The sequence below is a fragment of the Corvus cornix genome, chromosome 1, assembly GCF_000738735.6.
Source record: "Corvus cornix cornix isolate S_Up_H32 chromosome 1, ASM73873v5, whole genome shotgun sequence".
Classification (NCBI taxonomy): domain Eukaryota; kingdom Metazoa; phylum Chordata; class Aves; order Passeriformes; family Corvidae; genus Corvus; species Corvus cornix.
In genome coordinates this window covers 34,100,777-34,126,185 of record NC_046332.1, presented here as the reverse complement: position 1 = coordinate 34,126,185, position 25,409 = coordinate 34,100,777, and the positions used below count along the sequence as shown (strand labels likewise).

At 37.3% G+C, this 25,409-nt stretch overlaps 1 protein-coding gene across 23 annotated transcripts in view; it reads right to left on the bottom strand.

The window, feature by feature from the left end:
• The window catches only part of DLG2 (discs large MAGUK scaffold protein 2), a 1,001,253-nt gene that overhangs the window by 473,728 nt on the left and 502,116 nt on the right, over positions 1 to 25,409 (bottom strand). Inside the window, exon 1 of one of the 23 annotated variants that reach the window (XM_020584347.2) lies at positions 19,234 to 19,611. The exons of 21 other annotated variants lie outside the window; for them this stretch is intronic. In XM_020584347.2, the coding sequence (XP_020439936.1) occupies positions 19,234 to 19,311 (78 nt within the window). In that variant the 5' untranslated portion in view covers positions 19,312 to 19,611. Of the gene's footprint in view, positions 1 to 19,233; positions 19,612 to 25,409 lie in introns of those variants that run through there. One more of the 23 variants, XM_039562594.1, reaches the window with a different exon arrangement.

Sequence of the window (25,409 nt, the reverse complement as noted above, 5' to 3'; positions counted from 1 at the left end):
TGGAGAGGAAGTTGGAAAAATCCAAAGATGTCCTCTATCACCAATTGCCTCTCCAGTGCACATCAAGTTTACAAGCACAAATTGTGAGCTTCCTGTGTTCTGTGCCAAAATCACACACAGGAAGAAATGGGTATATTGCAAGTTTTTTATTATACATATGATTTAGGGATGCCTATGGATACAGTAATTTAGCACAAATCATATTGCCAAGAATCCCTAGTGTCTTTCACTCACTGCAAAGAGATTAAATCTTTTAGCACATGTATGGATTTGACATTTCATATCTATCAGCACATATGCATTGCATGTTGACAACTATTTTCTAAATTAAATTCACTGAAGTCTGTTTGCTAAACTCAGTAAGTATGGTAAGGCTCTTACTAAGTTTCAGGGGGGTTTGTTTTTTTATGAGAACTCCACAAAGAAATAATAAACTTGAATGAAAAAAAGAACCTGAGTGAGATTTTAATATTTTTTTATATATATTGTTTTAAGTGTGAGTTTTCTTGTTAGCAATCTGCATTACAATATTTGCCTAGTAAATAGTAATATCCTACCAAAAAACTTTAGATTTGGATTTTTAATTAAGATCTATGCTGAGTCCCATTTATTTCAGTTCTTGTTATCCAGGAGATGGGAAAATTCATATTAAAAAAAGTCTTAAGCCTTTATGTAAAATTTTGATTTTCAGGACAGAAGCCATGCTAAATTACTAATTGCCTATTATCTGCTCTGCAAAGAGAAATTTTAAATGGTGACAATGCAAATAAAATGATGAGTGATGAATTATCCATGTAATGGATTTATTTTTATCTCTGCACAGAAATATATGAAAAATATCCCTGCACATAAAAGTTACCATCCAGTGGGAACTATCTTTAACATATTTGAAGTGTTGTGCTATAAATTAAACAAACTTAGGCGTTGCTCACAATTTAACTGTATAAGACCATTAATCTATATACTTATTATTCAGTGTTCCTCTTATTAGCAATTATGGAAAACAGCTTCATGCCAAGTCGTCCTCACTGAATCTTTATTAATCACAATAAGACAGCAGTATTCATCTTACCCTATTTGAGTGTATTTCAAGACTACATAAAGATCCTTCCATTATGTGCAAACCCCAAAATTCTACTGTTTCTAACATGAAAGGTGGTTTTAAGAACAAACAACAAACAAGCAAAGAAGCCCAAAAAATGCAGAAATAATCTAGGTACACTGGCAAGACAAAAATGCAGGAAGCTTGGGACAGCTTAGTAAATCTCTAGTTCAGTGAAAACTTAATTTGCATCATGGTGGAAGATACATGACAACTACAGGAAAGATACATTAAGGTTCTTTGTTTCCCAAAGCACTACTAGAATAAGATTATCCAGTGTTTATATTGCTGATTGTCATCATATAAGAACTCAAAAGAAAAAAAAAAGTTGTAACCCCTCATTCCATTTTCTTCTCACATCAGAGTACAGCTCCTAAATCTGACTTAACCTGATGTGCTCCAATAGGGATTAAATCTTTCGGCTTTCATTTTTTTAAATTCAAAGTATCTTAGACATCAAAGGATCTTTTTTTCTGAAAAGTCAATACTTCAGCATTTCAGAATAATACCCTATAAAGCAGACACTCAAGATATTTACTCAGTTTTGAAAATACAAGATATGGTTATGTAAATAATTTTACTATGTTATCGTCCCAGTCCCACAAGATCAGAATTGGATGACCGAGTGGGATAATCAAGCTATTATTGCAAATCTCTTTTCCCTGGTATCCAGTGACAACATATGTGGGAATGGTACAAAGCTGTACCAGGAAGGGTTCAGGCTGGACACAGGAAAGCATTTCTTTACTGAAAGGGTGTTCAAACACTGGAACAGGTTCCTAGAGGGGTGGCCAATGCCCCAAACCTGTAAGTGCTTAACAACATATTTTAATTTTTGGTCAGCCCTGAGTTTGTCATGCAGTTGGACTTGATGGTCTATGCAGGTGCCTTCCAAATGAAATAGTCTAGTCTATTATTTTCTTAAATAGTGCTAAATCATTCTGTAAAAAAATATCTACAGGTAGTCAACATCCTATATTTTTTGGATAACAACCCAGAAACATGGTTTACCAGTGCTAGAACACAACTAAAAAATTCTGCAGACTCCTCTTTTTCTCTTTATATGGACTATATTCCAATGTTACCTGGCTGTCAAAAGTTTTCCTTTAGAAATACCTTCTTAATTCTTATGTTGTGCACAGAAGAGGAAGTCTTCTCAGCAGACAGGTACTGCTGGGGCCTGGGAAGCTCAAGTTAGCAGCACACCAGATTGAGTCCTACTCATTTGTCCTCATCGAGTGACTCCATGTGCACACCTGCTTAAGTGTGCACTGCTCACCTACTTACTTGCATGGCATCCTGATACCCAATACAGCTGGCTCCACTGTAATCCCATCTGTCAAAAGACATTTTTTAAAAAAAATGTGGTTTTGTTTCAAGCCAAAATGAAATGTGAGTTTTTTGAATCACAAAAGTTCTCACAGCAACTACAGTATGGTACCCTTGATGATGCTTCCAACAACAGAGCAGTGGCCTGAACAAATTACTTGTGAAATATTAGAGAAAAATCAATAAAACATAATCAAAGCAATTACCAGGATATATTTTAATGGAAACATGGTTTGTTGAAGATACTTGGAGATCAGAATATGGAAGTAGTTGAAACACACAGCAATTTACAATTACTGTAACTTTGCTTACCGAGCACTTTACTAATCTGTTAAATGGTCAAGTCCAAAGCATAGCTGCTTTTTAAAAGTCACAATCTCTAGTGACAAATTGGCTGTGAAATAACTGACCAACAAAGATCTTTCTCAAGCTAGAAACCTCTTGCGCCCAAGGAAGGCCAGAATCTATTTCCAGAAGGAGGCATGAGGATATATTAGCAATGGTCTTCTTTGTCATTTAATAGCCCAGCCTAAGTGAAGAGTGACCCATCAGCATTTCAGAAAACCGGGTGCATCTTTTGGCATAGGCTCAGCTCAAGGCTTGTATTCTGGATTCCTAACAAGATCATTGAGCCTCTCTAGTACATTTGTTCCATTAAATGATAAGCAAAAGTAGTCCAAAGCACTTAAATCTACTCAGAAAATCAATGAGAAAGGGGAACAATCACAAGGTTATCTAACTATTGAAAATCATCTTTCACTCACTGGGGTTTCTGATTCTGCCATATATGATGAAGTACTATTTAATCATGCAATTTTGTTATCCATAACTCATGAAAATTACTTATTATTACTTATAATTTTACTAAAGTGCATTTTTCTTCCTTAGGATTACAAGTTTTTATTATAATGTTTTTCTTGTCATATTTTAAACATTTGGGAGAAGAAATATGAATGACTAATTAAAAAGGTATAACTGATGTCATAATCTAAAAAAAAAAAATTAAGAAAGCAATTTAAGACAAGAATGGACAGGTCGTTTATTTAAAATTGCATGTGCCAGCTCCAAAGTCCAGCATCTTGCTGTGCATTCTCAGCATCTCAGTTTCCTCCCTGACACATCCAGCATGGCTCCTCCCAGGTTGGGAGTTTCAAACCTTTCATTTTGCTGATCTGACTTTTGCTCAGGTTACTAACAAGCTCCTACATTACAAATATAAGGCCATTTACACAGAATCTTTATTCTCAAAAATGTTTTCATGCATTTCTGTCCTACCTTACAGATTTCCAGTTTCCCTTAGTGACTGCCTGTATTTGCCACTCCTGTGGCTTGTTCATGCTCCAACGTTCTTGCTCGCTCTCTTTTCTGTATAATCTCCCCTGGTTATATTTTGCCCTTTCCTGTTCTTTGAGCTGACATCTATAGCGAAATTCTCATGTCTTCTTCTTAGTTCCTCATCTATTTAATTGCATTTAGCTGGCATGACTCCAAAGCTAAACTCAGTTTTTCTGTTCCTAACTTCTGTCTTTCACTTCACCCCTTTTAATTCAGCTCTCACAGAAGCCAGAAATGTTATCTGTATACAGAGCACTTCACCATGCAACCCACTTTCCACTGTCTAAAGATGCTTCCAAAACGGGGGAAAATACCTGGCCAACTGCCAGCCATACATTATCCCCCTGAACATAATGCTTTCTCATACTGAGGAAGGAAAAGTTAAAAACCAACCTCCACATCTAAAGAAGCAATCAATCGAGTTTGATTCTGCTTTCTCATCTTTCCTATCTTGTCAGTGTCTCATTCAATTCCAGCTCTTCATAATCTTTGACACAGAAAAAACCCTATTTTGTCAGTGAATGAATTTTCTCACCCTGATCACTGGAAAAATCTCATCTTCTTTCATATGACCAATCTGAACTCCTCAGACTCAGCAGCCTGCTGGAAACTGTTGCCCTCACTACAAAGCCAGAAGCCATCCAATTCAGCCTTTTACATGAAATAATATCTTCCAGTTGGAAATAACTAAAACAGCTGTAATAAGTGGTCTCAAACATTCCTGGTAAAGTCATAATCTAACCCCAGAAATTAGGAAAATTGGTTGAAAAATATTATAAAATCTGTGGTGGTGTTTTTTGGGGGTTTTTTTGAGGGGGGTGTTGGTGCAGTATTTTAATTAGGGCCAATGCACTGTCAGAACAGAGAGCTTCATTAGCAGAAATGGAAGGAAAGAGGGATGAACTGGGTGAACAAACTTCAGCCAGGCATCTTCATGGTCTGTATTCAAAGACACAGAATTTCATAAAAAGTTGTTGGGCCTTTAACATAATGACTAAAGCAGAAAAATAACTAGGGAATTATTGCCCTCATTAATTCTGTTGCAACCCAGAATCGACAATATATTTCCATTTCAACAATACTACAATGTCTTGCTTTTAACCTGTCCCAAAAAACCCCCAGCAAAATTCATTAATTTTGCCATAACAAAATAGCATTTTTCCTCATTGAGTCTTCAACAGAGAAAAAAGCTCCTTCATTTGGTTGTCAGTATCAGAATCAGAATTCAAAAAGAAAAATAGGAAACTCTTATCATGTGGTCTTACCAGCCAAATTTACATCAGGGTAATGAAAGGAAGGAAGGTGTCAGGGGAGTGAAAGAAACTTTTAAAAGATGCATGGGAATGTCACTAGCAAGCACAAGATAATGGAGAACTTGCTGAAAGCTGGGATGGAAAATATTAAACAGCCCCCCACCTGGGAAAAGGGAAGGGAATGCACTGTTGCCAAATTTTGCAAATTGCTCTTAAGTAACAAATATAAAAGCAAGGCTCTTTGTGAGAGGTCTTGGCAAAGAGACAATCCTGAGAACTGTCAACTATCCTGAGATAGGAAAGTTAAAACTGAATTACTGCTAAACCATGTATTCCACATCTTATATTTCCCTCTTCCTTGATGTCCTATAACTTCTCTTATGAGAACATAAGAGAACATTGCACAATGACTTGAGGTTTTTGTCTTGGAACTCTTCACCTCCTGCTTCCAGAAGATTTTTCCTTGAATGAGATATAATTATTCTTAACAGTAATGAAAAGAAGAAGAAGAAAAAAAAATCTACATCTGAGAAGACACCAAGTAGAGATGTGATTAAAGATTGACATTTTTACCTAGTATGCAAGATTAAATTTTCCATTTTTATACATTCCCTCAAGAACAACTTGTTCAGCTACAGATGAGTTGGCATCATTCTGTCAGTTCTCAGTGTGGCAAAAGATTCTGGAGACTGGACCTGAAAATGAGCACCACACGTAAGCCAAATCTCTGACTATTTTTTTTCTTGAGATCTTCTTGGAAGAATACCATGGAACAAAGGCCTGGGTAGAACAAGGGTCCAGGAGAACTGGCTATTTTTCAGAGATCATGTCTCGCAAGCTCAAGAAGAAGCTATCCCAATGAGAGGAGGTTAAGTGAGATAGCAGGGGGCCTGCTTGGATAAAAAAGGAGCTCCCAACAAAACTCAGCTATAGAAAAAGAAGCCTGCAAGAGGTGAAAGCAGAGTTAAAGGACCTGGGGGGAATATGCAGACACTGAGCATGCAGGAATGTGGTTAGGAAAGCCAAAGTCCATTTGGAGCTTAATCTGACAAGGGACATGAGAGGCAACAAGAAAGATTTCTATGGGCGGTTCAGCAGCAAGAAGGGAAAATGTAGGGCCACTTCTGAATGGGGCAGGGGACCTGGTGATAGAGGACATGGCAATGGCTGAGGTAGCAGTGCCTTTTTCACCTCACTCTTTATTGTTCAGATTGGCCTTCAGACATCCTAGGTCACTGAGAACAACAGGAAGCTCTGGAGCAAGGGTGGCATCCTCAGTGGAGGAAGAAAGCCAAAGGCTTTTCTCAGTAGTTTTTGCTGACAGGACAAGAGGCAATGGGCACAAACTGAAATACAGGAAATTCACTTTAAATATAAGAAAGATTTTTTTACTCTAAGGGTGTTCAAACACTAAAAAGGGTTGCCCAGACAGATTGTGAAGTCTCCATCCTTGGAGATATTAAAAACCTGACTGGACACAGTCCTCAGCCACCTGCTTTGGGCACAGGGTTAGACTAGATGATCCCTAGGAATCCCTTCCAATCTCATCCATATTGGTATTCTGCAGTTTCTGGAGTTTTTTGTCCTTTACTGCATGCATTCACTTTTCAAAGGAAAAAAGAAATATAAAAAACTTGAAGAAATATTTTATTTCTTTCTCTGTTTTAGCATTTTATTATCCATTTAGCTGTACATTAACAAGCCCTTGTCAACTCTCTTTCTGTAAATTAACAGGAGCAGCATCTTTATATTTATATAGAATGATAGAAGAAATTTTAAATCTCAGACTCATACTCACAGTATAGGCAAATCCTATTCCATATACATCCTTCGGATAAAGAAATACCTTATTGCCCAATGAATAATATTTGGTAGGCATCACCATAGCATAACTCCTCAAAGTAACCTGGGAGGGTTTGCAACATTTGTTGAAGGCAGTTCTTTTCAGTACAGGCTTTGGTTAACTTCAATTTAAGGCTTTTTCTGAAGAGAAATCCTTGAAAATGCTAATTATAAGAAAGTAAAGAACATCCAGAGGGACTATCGTGTTATATCCCAAGCACCCACATAGCAGCCACATTTTAAATTCTCTAAATGGTATGAAAATACTTTCTACTATTATGGAGATTGTCACAGATGCATATTTAAGGACAAGAAGGACTCCTTGGAGAATTCTATGTGGCAGCATGCAAAATTTGGGTCATAGTCACCCATCCCAGAATTCCTAAAGCATCACATTTCTGTAGTTTCAGCAAGAAAATACTCTTAAAAAAAAAAAAATCTAGCCTTTATTTCCACTAAATGTAACCATGAAAAACAGTAGACTCATTAAAAGCTTTCATAAAAAGATAAATGTTTAAGCATATTTGACTATGATTTTCTTTGATTTGACCTTGGCTAAATTGAAAGCACATAAAAAAATTTACAGTCAATGCTTGATGTGAGCTATACTAATATCTGGCTAACTGCCTCTGCTGTGAAAGCTCTTTCTATTTCAGTAAAATTTTATGCACAAAAGCATTTTCTAGAAACTGATGTAGTGTGTTCAATACATTTTTAGACCCAAGCTTAATTACAAAAGCTTTTTCATAATAACAAATATTGTCCCAAGCAGAGACTATATTTAATAAATATGCTTATTATTTTCCTTAATGAAAGCAATGTTTAAAATTTGCAGGTAATCCCATTACACTGTACTTCAATTATACAGCTCAGCTCTCCTACCCTCCTGCTGATAGAAGACTGCCTCATCTTAGTTTCCAATTATATACATTAAGTCCTTCCAAAACTACCTTCATTATTACACACAGCATGTATAGCTCTATCAGAGAAAAAGCTGTAATTGGGAAAGAACAAAATGCATTTTTGAGCCTAAGATAATTACAAGAAAAGTTAATTATGTCAATTAAAATAATTTTCTCTCCACTCAACAAATATGACCTGTTTGTACAAAGAAACACAGCAGGACAGCTACTGATCCTGGATAAATCACAGTATTTCTACTCAAGTTATTCTAACCAGAAAATTTGTGAAAGAACGAAATTTTGACTTTAAATTACTTTATACAGAAGAACGGCCAAAAGAACTATTGGATGAACCCAGGGGGATTCTCCAAACCCAAAACCATATCATTTTCTATATACACCCAAAATTAAACCTAAGTGTTTCTCTTCTTGGACTACTACTTCCTAAAAGCAGAAAAAGACAGCTGACAAAAGCAGACTACCGCCAGAAAAGGTCCTGGAAATATATAAATTAAAAATGCAAGTACGAGAAGTAAAATCTGCACCCTTGCTGTCAATTGCTCTTGGCAAAGAACTTCATCTCAACATCAGGTGGCAACCAGTTGAACCAATGAAGTGTTGACTCTAATTTCAGGGTCTCAAGTCAGAGCTTTAAGTGTTGAACATATGGCTGCATACAGCAAAACCAGAGGTGTTCACCCCAAAGAGCATCAGCGCACAAGAAGGCTCCCAACTTTCAGTCCCTCGGCTTGTAGGGATGTGAGGCATCTCTCCCTGGTAGCTGCTGCTGCTATCTAATCTTCCTTCCTCTACCCACGGTCCTTTTCTTTGACATTACATTGATCAGCCTCAGCCACTTCAACCAGCTTTCAGAATGTGCAGTTTTCACTAGCCTGCCCGTTCCTGTATTTTCACAACATCTAATTGTGACAAGACAGATATGCATGACCCTAATTTTGCTGTGAAGAGCTTTTCCCATCCCACCTCACAATGCCTTACCTAGATCATCCAACTTTTGAACACTTCCTAACATATCTACGGTTGTTGTTCTATGGGCATCAGAAATAGAAGCAATATTCTAGAGAGTACTACAGTACTTTTACAATGCCATCATAAACTTATTTTAATCTGAGTAGTTTAGGTCATTCTTTGCTTATGCCAAACTCATTTCTTTATCTTACAAATTCCTGGCAATTTGTTGTATAGAAGTTGTACTGACTATTTGATATGACAAGAAAAGTCAAGTCTGAGTACACTGCAGTTTAGAGAAAATTTTCAGATTTCACAGGGAAATGCTACTTGTTCTGGAAGTTCCAATCTCCTAATTTCTTTCTGATTTGGTTTTTTATCACTTGGTGATTTTGTCAGGGAATTGGGATCACTGCCAAAGATGTTTACCTCAATTTTGTTTCCAGTCCTAAATTAGATTCCTCCTAAATAGTGAATTAGATTATTAATCAGTAAAAATCTAAATCTTCATTATTAATTTACTAGAAACAATACAGCAGCTTGTAAAGCATTTATGCAGCAGTAAACAGAGAACCATTTTGCAGAGATCATGACATGCTTAATTTACTACACAACTAAATATTTAATTACAAATGGTAGGAAAGCTGAAAGTGTTCTGTTGAAATTAAACAATTTTTAAACAGTAATAGTTTTAACTTTATTATGGGCAGTAATGGTAAAATTCTAAAACAATCCGTAGGAAATTTGCTCCTTTTTGTGGGGTTTGCCATTGCCAGTTAAGAATCATGTATTTGGCTAGCCAGTCTGCTATTTACTGGTAGGTCTGCTCCCTCCTGTAGTTTGAACAGAAATAATTTTTAAATGACATATTAATTGAAAATGCAATGCACTTTGAGGCACTACATTTGCAATGTAATAGTCTTGCTCCAATGCTTTCCTTGCTAACATCTCTAATTAGAGTAATGGCATTTTAACTTCCTTGCGAATATCTAGCAATTCTTTGTTTCATATTCAATTTTCAATACATCCCAGGTACAATATTTTAAGTTCATTTGTATTTATACATCTAGACTCATTTTTTAAAAAAGCAAAACCAAAAACAACAACTTGTTTATATTTCCACCTTCGGAAATTGCACACAGAGCTTTTGCAAAGCCATCTCAAGATGAATATATCCTTCCTGGTGTTGAACCTGAACAACAAACATTGATGCACATCATGTCTAATTAAGGTAAGCTTTCAAAACAGATATTCAACAAATGTAGCTGATTGTTTCAGAATTTGCTTAATGTGCAGCAATATGGAGAATGAGTTCTCTCTATTTTTTTTTCCTTCTCTTTTAAACTATTCCTTCCTATTGTCTAATTCATATAACTCAGCTTTCAGAAGAGGAAGGTAAGGAATGGATTTTACCCTTATGTGGATGCAAAGAATGGAGAAACAAAGCAAGGTAGGCTGGAGAAAGTTAAGAACAATATCAGCATGTTCCATTTCAGGAGGGAGGTCCACTGAATAGAGTATTACACCAAAACAAGAAATTATAAGGCTATAAGTACAGTCTGGAAACCAAAGGGTAACAACAGGATCGCTTTCACCTCATCTTGAACATCACTTTCAAAACAACAAATTGGTATTTCTTAACCGTCAAGTTGTTTCTATTAACAGTATAGAATATCCTGACATTTTGCTACCTTAAAAGAGTACATGACAGTTTTGTCAAAAATAATTCACCTAAAATCTTAAAAAAAGTTGTTAGCTAAGAAAACCACATCTATGTATACATAATTCATCAGCTAACAGGAAAAGAATATTATATTTAGAGTACAAGTAAAACACATTTTTCTACATCTTCCTTATGTCTCAAGGCTAAAGAATACTTCATAGATTTACAAAACTGCATGCTATAGCTCTTCAAGCCTCTAAGAAGAATAAAGAAGTATACACTTGGTAGCATGCCTCTCATCACACTGCAGCATCCTAATGATGTGACCTTGCTTCCCAAAGTAACTTGTAAGGTAAACTTCTTAGAAGTAAGAGGAGTGACATCACTGGTATTGTTGAATCCATGTTCAGTTTAAACATTGCTGTATGAAACATGGAAGCACTTAAAGGAAGACAGACTGAAGTAAATTGAAAAAATCTTGCTCTAGGATTGAAATGAAATTTTCATACAAAGTTTGTTCTTCAAATCCAATCCCAGTTTAACAATGGCAAAGTTATTGCAATGTTGATCTTCACAAAAGGCATGTGATTGCCTTGCAGTAGTTAATACAGAACACAGTGAGGCACTCAGCATAGTGCTGGTATCATCACTGGCCGTCTCAGAAGAGCTAAGAGTGGTGCCAGCTGTGTACCTGCACATACTTTCTGTGTCTGAACAATGTCACTTCTGAACAGCCTTGGAAAGGAGGGAGGATGGGTGGTGGGAGCGGTAGAAATGTGCAGAACCTTGTTCTGCTCTTTACCTGGAAGCTGCTGTGAAAAAGAGAGCTTCACACTTCAGAAAATGTTGTGAGTGCTTCATGTGGTATTGGGGCCTCCTTCCTGGTGATTACACCTCTCAGACTGCACACACTAGCTAGTCCCTTGATTGTTTCCAATTGCTCATCTGAAGCTGTTAACATATATTCGAGCTATAACCGAGCTTTCCAGGATGTGCACCAATATTTTAAGTAGTGTATGGCAGAGAATTTTTTTCACCATAACAAAAATATGCCTCATTTAAAACGAACTGTCTTGCGAATTGCATGATATGACAATAATGCTAAATTTTACTGAAGCTTTTTACACACACATACTTTGGCAGGCTGCCTTCCAGTGAGAGCAAGTTACATATGTACCAGCTCTAATGGCCCATATAAGATATTAAAAACACATAAAGAATAATTTGATAATCTACCTTAGGAACAGTATCACAATTTTCATCTCAGTTTCCTCCAGAGACTCTAATGCCAAAGGACAGATTGTTTCTTGTCAGTGTTTCAAACTGATCTCTATTTGCAAACACAGCAAGTGATGCCAAATGCAGTTCAGAATGCAAAATCAAACAACTATTTATTATGTGCTGTTTTGAATTGCATATGCAGGACAGAGGCAAGTAATGACAAAAAAAAAAAAAATCATGCTTGCACATCACACAAGCCATTTCCATAATATACTTGAAGACTGTATATAAACGCAAAGAAATAAAACTATTCCAATAAAATAATGAGCGCCTTACGAGTTAAATATATTCACAATGCTACACAGTGGGATTTAACAGCACTTGATAGACGATGTAGACCAAAATATAAATGCAGTAGTTAAACATAGAAAAAAAAAAAGAGAGGGAAATGATAAATTATTTATTGAATGAAAGCAGAAAATAGAAAATGAGAAAAACTTTTCTTTGAAAAAACAGGTTAGCTCGTAACCAATGATAATAAACCCACTTATTCATTAGAGGCAGGTCCAATCTGATTCTATTTGAGTCCCAACTGAGCACTCAGAACAGCAATTAAGGCAGCCGTCGGTGTGGCTGTTGTTTTCTGAATGTTCCTGTCTATCTCGGTTCTGTCTTGAAGCACACAAGATGAAAAATAACTGGGAAAGTTACTTAACCTGTTTCTAAGATGATCACAACATTGGCTAGAATGGCAAAGGAAAAAAACAGTTTTCAGTGCCATGATACAGACACCTATGGGTGGTACCTGACAGACAAATGCACAGAGCAGTGCATGCCAGAATAATGCCTGGGGGAAAGGAAGAGGCATCACCAATGTATGGCAGCCAGCTAAGGTTAGAGCCCTCTTAGGTTAGACTGGAGAGGAGAGAAGATATTCTGTACCTTACAAAGACCTCATCCATAGCTAGTTAACAGGTATTTCTTTAATTAAAAAAAAAAAAAATAAAACCCCCAACTAATTTAATCAGGAGTGCTCCTTACTGTTCACTAATTGCTGCAGATAGGTGCTGGGCCTAGCCAGGTGCAAGAACAAAACTCCTCACAGATGAAAAAAATAAAACAGATTTGAAAAAAAAGATTACTCTGAAATTATGAATTTCAAGGGAATAACATCAGTATTTTACTGTTGATCAGTACCTTATTTTAAAACATCATTCTTGCATTTTTTCAAGGTTAGTTGAATTTGTTTATTATTACTACTATAGTGATTGTGAGGTGGTAGTGAGTTGAAATAAATCCCTACTTAGGCAGCTTATCCCTGCTGTTATATATTAATATTAGTGCATGTGGGATTATAACAATATGCAAAGAAAAAAAAGGGAAAAAATCCAATTTGAGTAGCTATATTTTTCTGGATTAAATCACAATATGAGAAAATGTCTTAGAATTCCAACTGAGCTGTGCTAAAGCAAAAGACACAGCGAGCTCTGGATATAGGAACGTTTGCATATTTTTCTTCACATGGTTATGTGTGAAAAGATAAGATTTCTCCATAAAACTGTAAAATAGAGCACTTAGAAAGTCCATTTGAAAAGATTCCTCCAGGGGACTGAGATAACTCTGGCACCTGTTCGAACAGGTAATTCTGCAAATAAGTGACACACTTTTGTCATCCCATTGAACCTGGACAACGTGGGCCATTGATTGCCCAAACACAAATAAAACTATCCATTGCCCTTACAGCATGTGGCAGCTACATGAGATGTCCCTTAGAAAAGCAGTCATTTCACCTTTAGCCAAGGCAATAACTAGACCTGCAAGTTTTATCACTTCATCACAACCCCAGTGGACTGCAAATGATTTTGAAAGCTCTCTTGAAAGAGAGCACTTCTTAAGAAATCTAAGGTATGCACTGAAGAAAAGAGTTTCTCTTCTTTGGAGTTATATAAATATGTAAAACAATGTAAGAAAAAATGTGTTTATCTGCTATTATGTTTTATGCTTTCTTAATGACAGTTTCTATTCTATGTCGTGAATAATTGCTGCTTCAAGTGAACTTCTTATCTCTTTCAAATTAGATTGCTGGGTACCTACTTGTAAACAAAGCAAAAACGAAACAAGTATACATATCCTAGAACTGCCCACCCTGCAATTAGCTATGCTAAAATACAGATATGAGAACAATCTGAATTCAAGTGTCATCTTGATATGGAGACTTGATTGTTGCTATTGCCAGGATGCTTTTGAAAAAATGATTAAATACGCCTGCATTTATAGACAGGGGGTTTTTTTGTTTCTTACACATCCCAGTTCTGTTAACTTCTTTTAGCATATTTTTTTGGGTCTTTTGCAAATATTTCATTGTAGGTTTACAGCCAAGGATGCTTGACTTACCCAAAATAACTCTAAAGCCAGGCACACAGAATGAAAAATTGTTTGTTGGTCTATGTGCTACTTATCTAGTCTGCACTACAATACTTTCAAAACTACTCATTCAAAATTATACTGCTCAGTTTGTGAATGGGACTTCTGGGTCATCTTTATTTTTATTTACAATTTATAGTCCAGAAACTGCATTCCATTTTATCATTACATACACACCTATTTTTTAAAGTTAATTTGCTTCTGTCTTGAATCATTAAACTAATAAACGAGTTAAACTGTAATGGTAACTATGCCTTATGTCATAAAGCTTAAATATTTTCAAATACAAGACATAGTTCTTAAAACTGATAACACTTTAGCAGTAACTTGATTTCTAAAAACTAGAAAAAGAATTTGAACAACATTTTACTGTTACAGAATAGTGAAAATCAACTGATTTAAACACTTCACATTGGCCCTGCTGTTTTGCTCCCTAAAATAATCTACAAGGAGAAACCTCCTATTAAAGTGACTGTTATCTTTAGATTTAAAACCTCACCCACATAACTAATTCTACAGTGTTTAAAATTTGGGTCTCATGGTTGAAATATGTTCCAAGTCTGAACTAGCACAAAAACCAGTCCTGAACTTCCCCTTTTAAAATTAAATTATGTGATAACTTCGGCAAGTCTTTTCCCACTTTTGATACTGACCCTTGAAACCCAAATTCTATCAATACAGTGAAGCATTATCACAAGCTATTTCCACATTTTAGCTCATTCTCTCAGATCAACATGATTAATTGTTCAGTTACTTTTCTGTACCTCTTCCAACCATTTAGAGTACTTATTTCTATAGCATAACTACATGCAGTTAACATCTCTTGATTTCTGCTTGATTGTGGTTTAATGAGAAAAATTCAAGACATCAATCTTTGCCTTAAGTTATTTTAGTTCCAAGGTTCAAGTGACCACATTTACTCTCATAACAATAATCCTTTCATGTGACAAACTCAAAGCAGTTTAACAACTTTGAGGCAAAAGGTAAGACCAGAGATGGCTTGAAAGGAGTTCAGTTGTTTTCAGGCAATATTAGTGGCAGCATTCCCTGTACACTAAATGTCTCACTACTTGAAGGGAAGAGTAACGCTAGCAATCAAGCCAAGACAACCAGATTGAGATAGAATTTGTAGATAAAAAGTGCAATATATACTGGAAAGATTTTATTTTCTAGTCTAATCAAAACAATAAAGTAAAGAAATATGCTTAAGATTTGGGAAAATGGCAAAATGAGAACATTAAGAGCAATTAACAGGCATTAGCCCATTTTACTTACAAGAAGTTTTAGCCAGGACTGGTTGGGAAAAAAAAAAAAAGAAAGAGTTCAACTTTCCAAATTTGAAGTTTTTCAAAATATTTTGCTTTAGTTCTGAATTAAAATAAGGGTTTTAAATATATCATGAAAATATGACTCAAATAAAAATTCTGGTACACACCAGTCAACTTGAAAGAACTATTTAAGACACCTATGGCTGCCATGCATCCCTTTATTCCTAGATGTCTTTTACTCTCCAGATAACATTTTAACAGTGAGAATTCATGTCTGGTTTTTAGGAGCCTAATATTTACCAGGACATATACCAGCAAGTCATAGAATCCTAAAGTGGCTTGAGTAGGAAAGGACCTGAAAGGTCATCTCATTCCAACCCCTCTGCCATGGCCTGGTAACCTTCCACTAGACCAGGTTGCTCAGAGCCCCATCCAGCCTGGCCTTGAACACTGAAGCTCTTAAGTTGTGTGTGGGTGTTAATGAGATAGTGCCGTTCCACAGGGTCTGGCCCATCTCAGCACAAACTCCAAGGCTGGAGAAGAAGCAAGAACTGAAAAGGTAGGGCAGGAGCAGCAGGGCTGCTCTCAACAGCAGGTGCTGGTTAGGGAGACAAGAAAGCACACCCAGCAACTACCCAGGGTTCTCTCTCTCAGTGAGAACAAACCCACCTCCTTCCTCCAACTCTGCTGCTTGTTCATACTCTTTCCCCTTTCCCTTTCCCCAGGGCTCAAGATCACTTCTCCAGCTCCTGAGAGCCCCCAGGCCTTGGCTGCAGTGCTGCAGGTCACATAGTACCAAGAAAATGCAAGCCCCATTCATTTAGAGGCAATTTGCAGGCCAGCTCCCCTGGAGCAGGGATTGCCATATTCAGCTACGGGGAGATGAGTGGGAAAGTAGGGTGATCTGGGAAGGATGGGGAGAGGAGCTCCAGCTTTGGAAAAGATGGGGAGCTCTGGAGACACTGTGGGCAAGCTCACCCACATGGCCACAACCAGACACCCTCATGCAGTGCAGAGCACACACACAGAAGCACCAAGCTGTCACATCAATGCTGCTTAGCTCTTCCCACCAAGGACTGCCCTAGTCACCACAGAACCATGGAATGGTTTGGGTTTTAAGGGAACTTAAAGATCACCTAGTTCCAACCTCCCTGACCTGGGCAGGGACACCTTCCTTCCCCTTGCCTTTGTGTGCCCCTTCACACCTTGGAAACTCTGCTTCCCTAAACAGACACTGGGAGAGCCAAGTTCACGTTCTCTCTGCACAATTCCGGCCCAAAGCTTTGACATTCAAAGGAGCTGCACTGCCAGGTTGTGCAAATGTGTGTGCACACACAACAATCCATGTTGTAACCCTCTTCTCTAATGTCACCTCCCCCTCCCCCCCCAGTTTTCTTCCTCATCCTAAGAAAACAAATAGGCTCATACAAAATTTCTGTTTCTTAGAAATAGCCCTTAAAAAATTCTTGACTTGTACTCATGTAAAGAAGTAAAGCATGACAGAAAAATCTGTTAAGGAGCCATAGTCTTCTGATTCCTACTATCCAGATCTTTACTGCAAGAAAATCTTTTTGCACACATATGGTATTAGAAAATGCTGCTGAATGTTACTACCTCCAAAAGCACGTTCAGAAAACAATGTCTTATTCAAATCATGCACATGGAGAAAAACAGCTAATTATTCTTCTAAGGAAAAAAAAAATGAAACTGCTTAATAATTTGATTATTCAACCCTTACATAAAAAAGGTCAAAACCAAAACAAGGCATGCAGTTAAATGCTATTTTGAATTTACTTTTTGATAGATTTATATTCTATCTGTGTTCTCTTGGTACCGAGGTACTATACTGAAGATGTCAGCGTTGATCAGCTTCCAATCATCAATGGCACTTATTGAAATAGCATCCTGCTAGGAATGGGATTTTCTGCATTTGCTAAAGTTTGATTTGAAGGACAAAAAAAATTAAAAATTGTAAATGAGCCCTGACTGTGGAATAAACATCCAAGAAAGAAATTTTATTTTTTATGTAAGTCAATAAGTAAACATTTTACAAGATGTTTATTGCATACTTATTGTCTGCTGGCAAAAATAAAATTCCCATGTAAATATGCTAATAGCATGCTCAAGTAATATCAAGAAAGCTTTTCCCTAAAAACTGTTAGATATACCTTGAAAGCTTAAATAGCATGGACCTAAGTTGTCTTGGTTATTTTGAAAGTCCTATAGGGATGAACAAGTAGCATTATAATAAATCTATACAGAAATATTTAAAATACATTAAAATAAAGAGGAAAAGAGGCAATTTTTTTAAGCATTCTTTTTGTTGGTGTTACAAGACTCTAGAGAGAAGAAAATATTTTCTCAGGGAATACTCTGGCACTGCTCTATGAAATTTTTCAAGGTTACTGAAATAATCTATGATCATATATGCTTTAAGGAACACACACTAAATCTGTTTTTAAAGCTGCTGGGTGAGCCCCACTGTGTCAGGAGTGGAATGTGTCCACTCATCCTGCCTCTGTCATCTTGGAGGAAGCCTGAGAGCAAATATTCCTCTGGAGGGAGCCCCTCAGGACTAAGGAAGATCCAGGCTGCAACTTTTTTTCCTCCCATAGCTATATGCAAACAGCAGGAGAATTTATCTGATGCTCTCTTTATGGAAATGTGATTGATGACAGAGAAAGTTTGACAGTCCCATGTACAGCTCTCTGCATTTCCATTTCCCCCTCATGTATATGATGTGAAATAGATAAATCACTGCTATTTAAGTAACTTCCCAATGACTTGCATATTTAAGTTTCAAAATTTCCACACAGCACCTTTTTAAACATTGGGAATATTTTGCAGAAAAAGCAAATCTCTCCCCATCCTCCCCTCAACCACAAACATAATATATTTTTGCTAATAATTTTCTCTAGGTGAAGGGCTTTTCCAGTTACAAAAGAATTCAGGCAATGATAGTTGCTTAATGGATTGGTGGCTGTATTACATAGCATAAGATGTATTAAAGACATAATAAAGCAGCCCCTTTAGAAAGTCTTTGACTACATCAAAGACAACAAGGAAAAGAGGAAGCCATCATTACCAGACTAATGAGGTAACTTCATAACATTACATTGAAGTTTTTCCCCCAATCTAAATCTGAGTTTATAACAGAGAGATTAGTCCCATTTTGAAAATGGTTTGTCTGGTAATGTAGACAAAATTGGATTGCAGGTCAACCAACTAAATGTTTTCTATGCTTAGAAGAAAAGACAATTGCCTTGATACCCCCTAAATATCATCACTGCAAATTCTAAAACTATTCAAGTTTTTTTCAGGGAGAAAGAAGGCAGAAGACTCTTAACCTACAGGGGCTTCCAGAAAACAGCTGGTTAAATACAGTTCAATTTTATGACAGAAAAATACTGAAAGACAGTACTGACCATTTTTACATACCTATATCTTTTTAAAATAAAAGGGATCCATGCTGCAGCACAGTTTCAACAAGTACCATGAAACAAAATTCCCAAACATTATAAATGCTTAACATGTTATTCCATACTCATTAGTACCACACTAGAAAAAAAAAAAAAATACAAGCAGCAAACAATCAGGGGTTGTTTAAGAGCCTAATATGGTACTAGGAAAAATAATGCAGCACAGCAACAAGTTCACTGGAGTGCTCCCTTAACACAGACATACCAGATGTACAGCTGTTTATCTTGGAGAGAAAAACAATCAAAAGAGGACGTAAAGACTTTTGAAAAGATCTTCTCCCCGGTATTTAATAATATGCAAAATATTGAAGGATTCTTGCATGAAATCAGGAATAGCAATAGGTCGTTTTTCATGGTATTTTTAAAAAGCTAAGCAGACACACAACAGGATGCCAGCAGGCAGCTTGCATGAGACATAAGGCTTTATATTCCCACTAGGAACGTACCTTCTCTGCTTTTGCTTTCCTGGCGTTATGCACAAACCTGCGTCCCAGCTTCTTGGCATACCAGATAGAAGCAAACATTGTAGTGATGAAGATTTCAGTCTGAATATGCAGCACACACACAGGGGAAAAAAAAAACCAACAACTTCCCCCACAACTGAGATACAGATCTAATGCTGGTTAAGGTCTTAACTGTGCTGTTGCTTTGTCAAGTCCTCTCATGCTGCCTTCTGAAAAAAAAAAAAACAAACCACCCAGTGTGGCCAGTCTGCAGGTGTATTTACATACTGCCAGCAGGAAGTCCAGGGTGAGGCATCTTTGCATCCAGCTCACATCCAGTCTGCTAAGTGCCTGTCTGCAGTTCTTTAGCACTGTCACCACAAACTACATATGTGTCAGTATGAAAGGAAGCTGCAGTAAACTACTGTAGCAGACAGCTCACCTCCTCTTCTCCTGTTCTGAAATTTAACTCCTTGGTTCTCTTCGATTTGCCAGCATGCAACAGAAGCAGCAGCAGTTCAAAAATGAGATACACAGCACTGCAGGAAAGCAAAGGGGTACAAAAGTGCCAAAAATAGAAATGTGTATTAACTGTTAAGGTGAAGGAACAGGTGTTTCATGTGTTTCAGGGCAATTATGATATGAAAGAAAAATTTATTTTACTTTGTTCTTGCGGTCTGGAGTCTATTCAGAGATATTTTTGGTATCTAGTTTCAGTTCACAACAGACAGGCATCAGAGCTGCTCAGTTCACTTGCTGATGTCACACATGCTCTGCTGAAGGATTTAAGACTCAACCAAGGGCTTCTGTTTTTCTTTGATAATGCCTTCACGAAACAGAAACCTGATAGATTTTTTTCCAAATTCCAAACTTCTGCCCTACCTAAGTATGCTTTTCCCTCTCCCTTTAATTGCAAGCTATTCTCTGTTGGGAGTTGGGAAGTGCCTTTGAACACCTATTCTTGCAGTGAAACAGCAATGCACTATTTTCCTTTTGTCACACACTTCAGCTTTAACCCCTGCACCTCTCTTCAGTTATAATGGCTAAACAATAAGCAGAAACATACTCTTTTGGCTCCAGACATATGACAAACCAGATGTTCCTCCCAGTCAGATGCAGTATCAAGGCTGTAAATTATGGGGTTTACAGCTATGTGTTGTATTTGATAGCACTTGTAAGACAAGTCCTGCCCAATGCCCTCCCACCTACAAGTGTGGAGATACCAACATGCAGGAGAGCCACTGCTGTCCTGTGTGCAGCATTGGATTTGGGATGCACACATGTGGGAGTAATTTCTGCTCTCCTATTCTGTGGTAAAGAGCAAACCAAAATTAATTGATGCATGGCAAAGGAAATACAGGCAGAGCAACTTAGTATAGGGCTCTTGGGGACAGGGAAACACCTTTTCTGCCCCAGGATTTTCAGAGAATGGCTGAAACTATTTTCTCCAGGGTACGCGAAATCAAAATGTAAAATATTCCACTCCCACTTATAACTTAGATACAACAACCAAGTTACTGTAGCTGGATGGCATTGCCCAAGCTTTGAGCCTGAAGGCAAAAACTGCTCAATTCTGTTAAGATTATTGGGAGTTCAAAGAATTCTTCAACAATTTTTAAAATGGTAAGTTGGTTAACTAAATTGAAATTCTTAGATAGTGAGGGCTTTTTTCAAGGTAACTCCAAGGTATATGGTTGATTTTTCCCTGACATCTAAAACCTTCTGATAAAATATTTTGTAACTGGTAATATTTCTGGGAAGAAAATAGTTACTAACTACTTCCAGTTCAAATATTTAGTTAATCCTGGCAGCCAGAAAGTTTTAAGACCAGAACATGGAGTAAATTCATGTCTCATCTAGAATACGATTGCTATAGAAGAGCTGTCTTTCCATAACACCACTTTAGCTCTCTGAACTCTAGGCTGATAGTAAGATAGACTCTCCAAGGTGAGAAAACCTTTATTATGCCATGTAGCAGCCTCTCACTATTCACCCGATTTGTGGAAAGACATTGTCCTAAAATAGAGGGGAGGGTAGATAAGAGAAGGAAGAAAGATGGCCTGAAAAATTTAGGAAGAAATCAGAGACCTTGTTTCTAGCTGGGATACCATTGTAAGGAAACATGGATAGAAAAAAAAAAAAAAAGGTGCAGAAAAGGAGAAGCAACATCATTACACAGCTTAACCAACACTATAAATGTTAAAGGAACAAGAAAAAAAAAATCTTCCATAGTATATGCATAAACAGTAGAACGCTTCTCCCACTCTGCTCCCATGCTTTTATGAAGAGAATAAGTATAATTTGAAATCATTGCACTACAACAAAAAAAGGGTACATTCTCCCAAACAACTATTTATATAGTCTTATGTATATTCAGAAGCTGAGAAAATTGAAGGAAATATTCATTAAACAATAAAATCCAATTTTTATGACTTTTATCATCAACATTAGCAGCTTTACTGAACTACTTATTCAGGAAAAGTAGGGGGTAATAAAAAGGCACAATTCATCCCACTTGAAGAAAAAAAATAGAATACATTGTTCATTTAAGAAATAATGACAAAGCAATAGGGAGGTAATTTTCTCCACCCACTGAAAATGTTAGATCAGGAAGAATAAATCTTGCCAAAAACCAATCCTGATTCTAGTCAGAAATACAGTTTAACTGTTCGCATGCATTTGCAGATCTATGCAAACCCCCAAGTATCGCAATGGTCAGACTGCAAGCCATTTCCTTACAGCTCCATCATGCAGCACTCTGCCATACATTGCCAATAGCAGCTTTATTAGGGCTCTACTGGTACCCAGGGAGTTTATGATTATGAATATTTTACTGTAACCATAACGAAGGCTGCATTTTACAGAAGTGCTACAAGCCGAGCTGCTTTAGAAGAATTGCAACTCCCAGCTGCTGTCTCCTCACAGGAGTAATATGTACTTTAGCTTGCTCACTGAAGTGCTACATTACAAGGACAGAGAGATGCATGTCACTGAGCAACAATATTATCACAGACAGGAGATAATCAGTTAAGAGCAGATTTTACAGATTTTTTTCTTTCTGCAAATGAGTGGGTGGTTTTTGGTAAACCAAACCACATCCAAACTATACATTAAATGTCATTCTTCTACCTCTATGAGAAGAATTGGTCTTACCACAAGTGGGCACATGGGTATAAGCACAGAGCAATTATGCTGTTGAATTGTATTGTTTTTATGACATGGCTCCCCAACATCACAAGCAATGGCAATTAATGCTCGGTACTGAAACAGATGGATGTCTCAAACACCTTGCCAACTGTTTGCACGCAATGAGTATCACCAGTATTTCTGACAGTTTGCCTCCTTTTTCAATTTTAACGTTGCTGCTTTACTTAAGCAGCACTCGGGAAGAAGTCTGGCTTCGCTTTAGACAGAGCATTAATTTTCCCTTGTTAAGGGGTAACTTCTCACAGCACACACGTGGGGTGTCAACCTCCCGCTCACACACCTGTGGTGAAGATAGATGTGAGCTGTAGGTTCTGGTTCTCTCCAACCTCTGTCTGAGTATATACACACAGTAGTCATAAAACGTGATGACAGGGCCATTTAAAATACAAATACAGCTCAGTCATAAATAATGCCCTCCTTGTAAGAATGAGAAGACAGATGGAAAGATTAGTATTCAGGGTTTGCAGAACTGTTTCCAGTGAAATGGACAGGAGAGGGAACAAGTTAAAGATGAAATACTTAAGATCTAAAACAATCACTTTACTCCAAGGTTTATTTGTTAACATTCCACAGCTGTGGGTACAGGAACAGAGCTGCTGCTGAGAATCTAAGGTAGCTGGCTTTATTTTTATTAGCACAAGGCAAGAACAGATATTGATTTGGCTGACTGTACAAGCAACCATTTCCCATCCCCAGCACAACTAATTATCTTACATAGCTACATGATGCCAAGACATACTATTTAATGACCAGAATACTAGGAAAGACAGGAATCTAAATGTCTGCTATTCAGTCCAGAAGATATAAATTTTAGGCACTCAGACCTCACAATTCTTTAAGCAGATGGAAGACCCAAGGTTTTGTAAGGACCTGATTTTTTATTCTTCCCTCTAAACAATAGCAAATGGACTAACGTTCCTTCTCCGAATGCAACAAACAGTATTTTTATAGAAAACCCATGGGCACTCTTCCAAAAGTAAGAGTCAGCACCACCAAAACACGCTCAGACTTCTCTTTTGGCCATTGCAGAACACAGTCTGTTACAGATACAATACAGGTGAAGGATTATCATAGAATAGAATCACAGAATCACTGAGATTGGAAAGATTGTCGATGTGTAGCCACGTCTATAAGTACCACATCTACACATGTTGTAAATGCCTAAGGAATGGTGACTCAACCACTTCCCTGGACAGCCTGTTCCAATGCTTGACAAGGCTTTCCATGAGGATTTTTTCCTAGTATTCAACAAAATCTCCCCTGATGAAACTTGAGACCATTTTCTCTTGTCCTGTTGCTTGTTACCTGTGAGAACAGCCCAACCCCCACCTCACTGCAGCCTCCTTTCAGGCAGTTGTAGAGAGGGATAAGGTCCCCCCTGAGCCTCCTTTGTTCCAGGATAAGCACCCTCACCTCCCTCAGCCACTACTCATCAGATTTGTTCTCCAGACCCTTCCCCAGCTGCACTGCCCTTCTCTGGACATGCTCCAGCCCCTCAATGTCCTTCTGGTAGTGAGGGGCCCGAAAGTGAACACAGGATTCAAGGTGCAGTCCCACCACTACAGAGTATGTAAATTTCTAATTATGGTAATTTCTACCAGTTATGATATTTCGTAACGTTTTTTTTTCTACAATAAAAATTTTAAAATTCTACCTTTTGGTCCTGAGTTTTAAAGATGAAATCTGAGTTGCTTAAAAGCTAAATGATTCCTTGGAACATCAAAGTCAATGGCAAGAATGCAATAGTGCAATGATTCTGAGAACAGTCACTTATCCTGACAAAGAAATGTTGCACAGAAGGGAACAGGGAGGAAAAAAAGAAGCAGAAGATGAAGGAAGAGATGGGATAAAAATGGAAAAAAAAATAAGTGAAAATGAAGTGCTGCATATTAAGGATGACAGAGGTTCATACTCTTCTCTTCCAATTTAAATTTTTCTACTCCCTTAATATTTCTTGTGCCAAATCATTTATCTTTAGAAATTATGCTTTCAGAAACCCAGATGTGACATTACGAGTTTGCCCCAGGTCTAATTTCCCCTTAAAACAGAAGATACTGCATGCAGACATCTCCTCTGTCACCTTTCCTGATGCATGGCAGAGCTGTCTCCTAGCAGAGGGCATGAAGAATTTCATACACAATGTCACAATACTTCAAAGCAGTAAAGAAATAAAATGCAGGCATTTTTTTCTCTGGACCTCCTTTTAAGTGCGAGGCCCCAAATATTCTGTGCCTGCACTCTGCCATGCAATTATCACTGCTATTATTCTGCTCGTCTATTATTTGATGGGGTAGATGGCACTCAACCTGCCACCTGTGGTGCAACAGGTCAAGAGAGGAGAGGATGAGGAGGTGTTCTACAAAATTGCTTGAAATAGAGCATTAACTGTGGAAGGACGGGAAATGGAAATGGAATAAGTGCTCTGCTAGACACAGCGACTCAGCACATCCCTGCACATGGGAATGTATTCTAGTACTTTACAGCATGGTGGCATAACAGACTATGCTTTAAATTTACACAGTTTTTTTCCTTTTTTATTTGCAAAGTCTTGGAATGGAGAAAAACCTAATTGCAGTACTTAATTTTGATTTTAAAAATTGATTTTCAGCTCTAGTTTCTGCTGGTGCATAGGAAACTCCAGTGAGTCACAGAAGTAATATAACAACCATTAGCAGCCTTAAAAAAATAAATAAAAATTTGAAAAAATGCCAGTTTATTCCCTATTTGTCCCTGGTTCAGCACAAATTGCTTTCTGCCTCACCTTTCTAATAGAAATTTCTAAATTTCTTCCTGCTGTGTTAAGAAATCACAATCAAAATGGCGTATAAAATCCTCTGATGTGCCATTATGCTGCTCAGACTCGTATCAAATCAAAGCACTGTGTATGTAGCACAGTTATACATTTGCATGGCAAGCACTCCCACGGGAAATAACATAAACTACAAAATTTATCCTTGGGGAGAGAAAAAAAG